This window comes from Coregonus lavaretus (assembly GCF_964263955.1).
Source record: "Coregonus lavaretus genome assembly, contig: HAP1_SCAFFOLD_2300, whole genome shotgun sequence".
Classification (NCBI taxonomy): domain Eukaryota; kingdom Metazoa; phylum Chordata; class Actinopteri; order Salmoniformes; family Salmonidae; genus Coregonus; species Coregonus lavaretus.
The window spans coordinates 73,965-84,051 of record NW_028163682.1 but is presented as its reverse complement, the minus strand read 5'-3'; the positions used below and the strand labels follow the sequence as shown (position 1 = coordinate 84,051).

Here is a 10,087-nt window from a genome sequence, read left to right as displayed (position 1 = left end):
GGTCATTTACATTCAGGAAGCAAATTGCTGGGCATAATGCCATATATGGGGCAACTCAGAATGTGACATGGCACATAATAATCAGCGGTAGCCCCTTTACCTTACTACAGTGTTGGGAAAGATATAGGGCTGATTTCTCTGACACAGATAACGCCTGGTCCTCCACTTTTGAGGAGATTGAGCATGTTTTCAGTCCAGGACCAGGCGTAATCTGTATCCAGGAAACGTCCCCTCATTGTTTAATAATGATCCTGGAGCTCTCGTCAAACACACTACAACAGCTGGTATAACATCCCACGTGAATGGGGGAGGAGATTCTGAACTCTTAACGTTAGTGTCTCCTTCTCTCTCCCCCCCCAAGGCCCTATATGGAGGACCATCTGAAGAATAAGGACCGTCTGCTGAAGGAGTGGGAGGCTCTGTGCTCCTACCAGGCTGAACCCAGTGCTGCTACCGTAGCACAGAGTGAACCCCACCTGGAGAAGAACCGCTGCCCCGACTCTCTGCCCTGTGAGTCGTATATATATATACTGTACCCCTCCTCTGGTTTATCCTCCAGTCTCTCTGTACCCTCTGTGGTACATCTGTGGTCCTCTGTAGCTCAGCTGGTAGAGCACGGCGCTTGTAACGCCAAGGTAGTGGGTTCGATCCCTGGGACCACCCATACACAAAAAAAAAAAAAAAAAATTATGCGCACATGACTGTAAGTTGCTTTGGATAAAAGCATCTGCTAAATGGCATATTATTATTATTATACCCCTCCTCTGGTTTATCCTCCAGTCTTGGGCTGGGTTTCAACAACTCAGATAAACAACCTGTGCACTAGGTTTGGACGTAAAGGGGGGATTTCTGCTTGAGCTGGCATCCGCAGCTTTTAGAGAAAACGTGATCTCAGCGAATGTCATGGAAAATGCCTTTAAAAGTCTATGGCTGTTCACAGGCCGTTAATTAACCTGCATTGGATTCAATCTTATTTCTGCACCTCCTGTACAGCTTGGTCAGTCACTATCTCTTCTGTTCTATTCCAGATGATCACTCCCTTGTGAAACTGAAGGCAGAGAGCAACTCCACCAAAGAAGACTACATTAACGCCAGCACCATAGTAAGATCTCTGACTACTACTTTTTGGGAAAGGGAAAGGGAGATACCTGGTCGTCATGCTCAGGGGATGGCGATGGTGTAGACGTTGTCCTGTGGTCGACACAGATTTAGAAGTTAATGTCATCGTTATCCTGTCTCTGTAAACCCCAGATTGACCACGACCCTCGACTGCCTGCTTACATCGCCACCCAGGGACCACTGGCGCACACCATCGCTGACTTCTGGCAGGTCAGTGGCACACAGAACTTCTGAGGAAACATGTATTGCTAAACGCTAAAGACTGTGGTAGATGACCAATACTGTGGTATTTGTTGTATAGTGGGTACGTTTGACAGTGATAGGCACTGGAACCTGTATGTCACAGTATGCCAGTGCAGTGCACTGTAACCGCAGTCATTAATGCAGTAAAGGTCTGACAGTGTTTTGGACACTTTTGTTGTAATATAGATGGTGTGGGAGAATGGTTGCACGGTGATAGTGATGATGGCAAACCTGGTTGAGGACGGAGAGACTCAGTGTGTTCGCTACTGGCCTGACGAGGGATCCTCCCTCTACCACATCTACGAGGTGAGTGGTTTAACTCTGGATAGACACAGCTGGTGTGTGTGTGTGTGTGTGTGTGTGTGTGTGTGTGTGTGACTGAGAATCTTTTTTTTCTTCCTCTGTGTGTTTGATCAAATGCTATTTCTCTGTAAACAAATGAACAACACACTTTGCATGCTTATACAGAAGGGCACTCAACTTGTATTGCACCAGCTGAGGCTGCTGAGGGGAGGATGGCTCATAGTAATGGCTGGAATGGAGTCAATGGAATGGCATCACCACATGGAAACCACATGTTTGGTACCATTCCATTGACTCCACTCCAGACATTACTATGAGCCGTCTTCCCCTCAGCAGCCTCCGCTGTACTGCACCGACACAAATGACTGATGATTGGTTGAAATAAATTGATAAGAAGATTGTGGGAGCTGTACTGTTAGATTTCAGTGCTTTCAGATATTATTGACCATAACCTGTTGTTGAAAACACGTATGCGTTATGGCTTTTCAACCTCTGCCATATCGTGGATTCAGAGCTACTTATCTAATAGAACAGAGAGTTTTCTTTAATGGAAGCTTCTCTAATGTTAAAACATGTAAACTGTGGTGTACCGCAGGGCAGCTCTCTAGGCCCTCTACTCTTTTCTATTTTACCAATGACATTAAACAAAGCATGTGTGTCCATGTATGCTGATGATTCAACCATATACACATCAGCAACCACAGCTAATGAAGTCACTGAAACCCTTAACAAAGAGTTGCAGTCTGTTTTGGAATGGGTGGCCAGTAATAAACTGGTCCTGAACATCTCTAAAACTAAGAGCATTGTATTTGGTACAAATCATTCCCTAAATTCTAGACCTCAGATGAATCTGGTAATGAATGGTGTGGCTGTTGAACAAGTTGAGGAGACTAAATTTGTGAGGACAGACGCTGGGAGACGAGAAAGCAAGTACAGGGAGTAAACATTTAATATATACAGACATGAAACAAAACACGGCCAGCGTCTGGACAGGGGAAACATAACGACATTACTGCTGACACAGGGATCAAACAGATATAGGGGAGGTAATTAAACAGTGATGTAGTCCAGGTGAGTCCAATGAAGCGCACATGCGCGTAACGAATGGTGACAGGTGTGCATAATGATGGGCCCTCGAGCGCCAGGGAGGGGGAGCAGGGTGACAAAATTACTTGGCGTTACCTTAGATTGCAAACTGTCATGGTCAAAACATATAGATTCAATGGGTTGTAAAGATGGGGAGAGGTATGTCTGTAATAAAGAGATGCTCTGCTTTTTTGACACCACACTCCACAAAGCAAGTCCTGCAGGCTCTAGTTTTATCTAATCTTGATTATTGTCCAGTCGTGTGGTCGAGTGCTGCAAGGAAAGACCTAGTTAGCTGCAGCTGTCCCAGAACAGAGCAGGACCTGGTTAAGCTGCAGCTGGTCCAGAACAGAGCAGGACCTAGTTAAGCTGCAGCTGGTCCAGAACAGAGCAGGACCTAGTTAAGCTGCAGCTGGCCCAGAACAGAGCAGGAACCTAGTTAAGCTGCAGCTGGCCCAGAACAGAGCAGGACCTAGTTAAGCTGCAGCTGGCCCAGAACAGAGCGGCACGTCTTGCTCTTCATTGTAATCAAAGGGCTGATATAAATACTATGTATGCCAGTCTCTTTTGGCTAAGAGTTGAGGAGAGACTGACTGTGTCACTTCTTCTTTTTTTCTCACTGTGACTGTTGTGCCCACATATTTTTAAATACAACGTTTATATTATACATCTCTATGGGTGTGCCCTACCAGGTGAATTTGGTCTCTGAACACATCTGGTGTAAAGACTTCCTGGTTCGTAGTTTCTACCTGAAGAACGTTCAGACCCAGGAGACTCGTACCCTGACACAGTTCCACCTGCTAAGCTGGCCGGCCAATGGAATCCCCACCTCCACGCGCCCTCTGCTGGACTTCCGCAGGTACGGCAGGTAGCCTAGCGGTTAGAGCGTTGCTGGTTTGAATACCCGAGCCGTCAAGGATGAAGAATGTGTCGATTTTTTCCCTTGAGCGAGACACAACCCTAACTCGCTCCAGGTGGCCGCACTACTATGGCTGACCCAGTGAAACAACACATTTCACTGCACCTATCGTACTACTATGGCTAACCTTGTAAAAACAACATATTTCACTGCACCTATCCGGTGTATGTGACAATGCAACATGTTTGATGGCCCTGTCTTAGTGGTTCTGCTGAGTCCTGTAGCTGTAACCTAGTGTAGCAGATGGGGCTCTGTGAAACTCACTCCTCAGCCTGAAGTGTCTCCACTTGCGCTGCCGAATAGGGTAAGAGGCTTCAGGAGGGTGCGAGGCAGAGGTCCTGGGTTCGAGCCTCAGGTATGAGCCGAATCAGGAGGAAGCGGTACTCGCTAAGCAAACAGCGTGACGTCCTTTTCGCTAGCACATGGCCAGTGATGTCCTGTATGACTCATCCTCTGTAGCCTCCTTGACCTTGACCCTGACGGCATTAATGAAACCGTGTACTGTATATTTGCCTTCATTGTTAGTTGTCCCTCCCTGATTGTCCCTCTCTTCCTCTCTTCCTCTCTCGTTCCAAGACCATCCCTCTCTCTCAGTGATGGTGGTCAACTATAGGCCCTTGGGGTTCCCACATCTCCCAGTGTCATTTTTGTGATTTGCAGCTAGTAGTCTGGGTCCAGTTGCATAGTCACAAAAATGATAATTGGCAGGTGTGACTGCAGCAGGAGTCGACGCTGGCTGGATAGTCAAACCCCCCCCCCCCCCCCCCCCCCTCTCCTTCCTTCCTTCCTTCCATCCTTCCTCACTCTCTGTCCTTTCCACTGATGTGTTGAGTTTCTCTAACCTCAAACCTCAAAGACTAATGTTGTAACTAACTTTAATTGTTATCCTTTAGGCAGGCAGAGTCAGGTTGTTTTTCTGTGTGTATTTTAAGATCAGTACAGCAGAAATGTAACACAGTACTTAGTATGCGGTATCTAATCTAAACTTGTCAGCTAAAATGACATGTTATAATATATTGAACTCTCTCCATCCCTCCCTTCGGCCCACTCCTCTGACTCCCTCTAACAGGAAGGTGAATAAGTGCTACAGAGGTCGATCCTGCCCCATCATCGTCACTGCAGGTAAACCTAGCTCAGTGTTTTCATTGACAAAGGGCCATAGGAGTTGGCTGTACAGCACAAACAGGTAGAAGAGACTGTTGCGTTCCCTTTGATATTTTAAGTAGAAATTGTGCACAAAATTGAATTTTAAGTACCCTTTAATATAGACCTCCGTGCACCCTCTTTGACTTCTAAGAAGATTTTAACCCACTTAACCCCAACATTTCTCCAAGTTTTCAACATCATTGTAAAGCCCTAGTTATTTTGTTGCTTTGACAAAGTAATTTCTGAAGAATATTATTTATTTCATGTGATTAGTGATTCATTTACGTCTGTCCCTCATTTTAAACTCAACCCTGTTACGTGAACTGAACTCTCGTTTTAATATGGTCAAACTATTCCTTTTTAAAAATATTTTTTTCAAAATAAACATTGAACATCTAATAGCCAATTATAGTGTAAAAGCAGCTAGTTCTACTCTTTTGAGCCTTTTTCTGGTGTTTTGTGGTGGAAAACGAAACATGTCGAGCACAACACGTCAACCCTGTTACCCGCAGATAGACAGGCTAGAAATGTTTTAACAATTTTCATTTTTTGTGAAGCTGGCATTCAATTGCCACTCCCAGTTAGACACAAGGTTCCATTCCCTCTGCCACAAGGGGATTTATGGCTGATTTAAGATGAAATTACGGTCAACCCCTTTTACGGTCAACCCTGTTACGGTCAACCCATGTTACGGTCAACCCTGTTACGGTCAACCCATGTTACGGTCAACCCTGTTACGGTCAACAATGTTACGGTCAACCATGTTACGGTCAACCCATGTTAAGGTCAACCCCTCTAACGGTAAACCCGGTTACGGTCAACCCTGTTAACAGTCAACCATGGTACGGTCAACCCTGTTACGGTCAACCCTTTTACAGTCAACCAATGTAACGGTCATCCCTGTTACGGTCAACCCTGTTAACAGTCAACCATGTTACGGTCAACCCTGTTACGGTCAACCCTGTTAACAGTCAACCCTGTTACTTTATATGGTACTTAATAGGCCATACAATAGTATGTTTTTTATTTAACCTCTTGATATTGGAAAACGTGTTCTTTTTTTAAAAGTGTAACATGTGCAGTTTATGACAGAATGTTTAAAATTAGGTGAAATCAAATGTTAGTGTTTTTTTGTTTTTAAAGCACTGGGAACCTCTAACCCTGGCAGTTTGACTGGAAAACTCGCAATGGCTGCCAATCCACCCATTATTCCATCTATTGACTTGAATAGGGAGACGTGTTCTATAGATTATATTTCTACGGTCTTTATGACACGCTGTGATCTGATGAGGCATTCCTCTGTCTCATACAGTGACGGCACTGGCAGAACTGGAACCTACATCCTTATTGACATGGTCCTCAATCGCATGGTTAAGGGTGAGTCAGACATCTTTGATCTTGTCAGACATCTTTGATAGTTTATCCCTTGTAGTTTATGTCACTAGATAGACACCTATACAGTATTGTGGATCAGTGACTCCATGTTGGTGAACGCGATTTTCCCCGTGGCATAATGCATACTGTGGGTTTCCAGGTGTGAAGGAGATTGACATTGCTGCGACACTGGAACACATTCGGGATCAGAGACCGAGCTTAGTGCGCACCAAGGTATGGCCTTCTCAACTACATATCTCATGGCACCAGCATGATCTATCTGTGTGTGTGTGTGTGTATCTTTGTGTGTGTGTATCTCTCACTTGGTCATCCCCAAAGCCAACACCTCCTTTGGCCGCCATTCCTTCCAGTTCTCTGCTGCCAATGACTGGAACGAACTGCAAAAATCTCTGAAGCTGGAGACTCTTATTCTCCCTCACTAACTTTAAGCGTCAGTTGTCAGAGCAGCTTACCGATCACTGCACCTGTACACAGCCCATCTGTAATTAGCTCACCCAACTACCTCATCCCCATATTGTTATTTATTTTGCTCATTTGCACCCCAGTATCTCTATTTGCACATCATCTCTTGCACATCTATCATTCCAGTGTTAATACGAAATTGTAACTATTTTGCACTATGGCCTATTTATTGCCTTACCTCCATAACTTACTACATTTGCACACACTGTATATATATTTTCTGTTGTATTTTTGACTTTATGTTTTGTTTTACCCCATATGTAACTCTGTGTTGTTGTTTTTATCACACTGCTTTGCTTTATCTTGGCCAGGTCACAGTTGTAAATGAGAACTTGTTCTCAACTGGCTTCTTACCTGGTTAAATAAAGGTGAAATAAAAATAAAAAATAAAAATCTTTGTGTGTGTGTGTGTCTCTGACAGTCTCCCTCCCTTTCTGTCTCCCTCTCAGGACCAGTTTGAGTTTGCCCTAACCGCCGTGGCGGAAGAGGTCAATGCCATCCTGAAGGCTCTGCCACAGTGAACTCTCTGTCTGTCACCTCTACCAGCTCCTGTGCCATAACCTTTACAACTAGAATTAACATGAACGTTATGCATCATAATACCGGGGTCGGCCATATTGAGTGTCCCCGTGATTGTACCGGTCACACTGATGTGGTCTGAGGGGGCTGTTCACGATCTAGTAATTATATTTCTATGGCCATTATTAACCCTTCCTCCACATCCAGATACACAACCAGGGAGACGTCCATTACTATTACACCAATGACCATAGGAGTTAGCAAGACAGCACGAACAGATCTGGGGCCAGGCTGCTATTATTATGCATTCATAATTAAATTAAAAAATATATATATTTTTTTAATCATCCTGTAGATTATTCCAATCAGACAAAAAAAAACACTTTACATTTACAATAGGACCCCTTTACAGTGTCTTGTTATTGGATGTTATATTGAGATCTGGCCCTAAAATACTGTCACACGATAATTAAAAATGTCTCCTTTCTTACTCTGTTCCTCAGTCTCAGACAATTACCATGTTCCCTCCTGCTCTGCTCTGCTGTCATGGAGATGTTGTATTACCATGTTCCCTCCTGCTCTGCTCTGCTGTCATGGAGATGTTGTATTACCATGTTCCCTCCTGCTCTGCTCTGCTGTCATGGAGATGTTGTATTACCATGTTCCCTCCTGCTCTGCTCTGCTGTCATGGAGATGTTGCATTACCATGTTCCCTCCTGCTCTGCTCTGCTGTCATGGAGATGTTGTATTACCATGTTCCCTCCTGCTCTGCTCTGCTGTCATGGAGATGTTGCATTACCATGTTCCCTCCTGCTCTGCTCTGCTGTCATGGAGATGTTGCATTACCATGTTCCCTCCTGCTCTGCTCTGCTGTCATGGAGATGTTGTATTACCATGTTCCCTCCTGCTCTGCTCTGCTGTCATGGAGATGTTGTATTACCATTTTACATTTACGTCATTTAGCAGACGCTCTTATCCAGAGCGACTTACAGTTAGTGAGTGCATACATTTTTCATACTGGCCCCCCGTGGGAAACGAACCCACAGCCCTGGCGTTGCAAGCGCCATGCTCTACCACCTGAGCTACAGGGGACTCGTCCCCTTCTGTTCTGCTGTTGAGGAGATGTTGTTTAAAACTACATTGTACTCCAGTAGGTATCCATCCATATCGCATAACAAGCATGAGGCCCGTGGCTCATACACTTACAGAGACCCTGACTATGGCGAGGGTGAAGTGAGTGACATACTAGTGTATCATACGATCCACCAGTTTCTCTAAGAGGCTGGTGTTTGCCTCTAACATGATTGTCTGTTATTCAACTGGAACTATAAACCCAATGCTTTATTTTGTAATGGGACTATTACTGTATACTGACTACCTAACCACTCACATCTGAATCATGTATATATATATTAGTGTCTTCAGTGTTACTGTAAAACCTCTGTGATTATTGTAAATCATTCACCTAATTATTTATTATATGTTTATTAATGTAGCAAACACAGAAAACAACTATAAAAATATTTTTCACTCGATGTATGTAATTAAATCTCTATTGTGATGTGGTGCAACAGCATAGAGGGGTCTGACTGTTATTTTCCATTCACATCCCATAATACTGACTAGTAACCTTAGGAACCAATGTCTACATCCCATAATACTGACTAGTAACCTTAGGAACCAATGTCTACATCCCATAATAATAATAATATAATATGCAATTTAGCAGACGCTTTTATCCAAAGCGACTTACAGTCATGTGCGCATACATTTTTACGTATGGGTGGTCCCGGGGATCGAACCCACTACCCTGGCGTTACAAGCGCCGTGCTCTACCAATTGAGCTACAGAGGACCAATTGGTAGAGCATGGCGCTTGTAATGACTAGTAACCTTAGGAACCAATGTCTACATCCCATATTACTGACTAGTAACCTTAGGAACCAATGTCTACATCCCATAATACTGACTAGTAACCTTAGGAACCAATGTCTACATCCCATAATACTGACTAGTAACCTTAGGAACCAATGTCTCCATCCCATAATACTGACTAGTAACCTTAGGAACCAATGTCTACATCCCATAATACTGACTAGTAACCTTTGGAACAAATGTCTACATCCCATAATACTGACTAGTAACCCTAGGAACCAATGTCTACATCTAGAATACATTCAGTTGGCCTGGTTAAACCAGAGTGAAAGCTGTCCCACTGGACACAGACGTCAGTTCAACATCTAATTTTGATTTACATTTGGTTGAGTTGCCAACTAACGTGAATTCAAAGTGAAATCGACAAAGAAATTTGCCATGACATTGAATTTAGGTGAAAAAAATACAAAAGTTCCCCAAATTCCTGTACGTCGATTACTTTTTGCAAATCCAATCAGTTGTTCATGTTTATTCAGTTGAATCACATCGACTCACACTGAATCACAGTTGTTGTTGAAATGTCGTAGAAACAACGTTGAATCAACCATTTGCCGTTTCATATGTGAAATAGCTGTTTTCACATGTTCAGACAGTACGAAGACATAGTGGCAGAATAAATTCAACCACACCTTTGTTTTATCACAAAACCAGCTAGCAACCTCTGTCCGGTGGAGTCCACAAAGCATATTGCATGTACAGTAACAGACAGTTCTACAGCACGGTCAAGCAAGTTAATGTTTCCGACATTTTCGGACTACTAAACAACTATTGATTTAGAACCACAGAGAGTTACTGCAAGTCGCAAAGAAAACAGGAGCTGCCTCCACTATTCCAGCACCATTTCAACTTCAACATTTCAACATCATCAAATCGCCACTGCTTAGTCTAATACAGTGACAACTAAAAGATACCAAAAACAATTTAGTCCAATCAACATAAGCTAAATATGATGTGGGTGTCC

General features: G+C 43.7%; 1 protein-coding gene across 1 annotated transcript; it reads left to right on the top strand.

Annotated features, from left to right (window-relative positions):
* Positions 1-361: 361 nt before the first annotated feature.
* Positions 362-7,306, top strand: LOC311117873 (receptor-type tyrosine-protein phosphatase-like N; the record flags this gene model as incomplete). Its single annotated transcript, XM_084192775.1, is given in 10 exon segments — positions 362-510; positions 1,029-1,102; positions 1,252-1,329; positions 1,549-1,668; positions 3,444-3,610; positions 4,740-4,780; positions 4,783-4,792; positions 6,129-6,193; positions 6,351-6,424; positions 7,123-7,306. Coding segments are annotated over 10 exon segments (850 nt in total), but the record flags the coding sequence as incomplete, so codon positions are not given.
* Between the last annotated feature and the right edge of the window lie 2,781 nt (positions 7,307-10,087).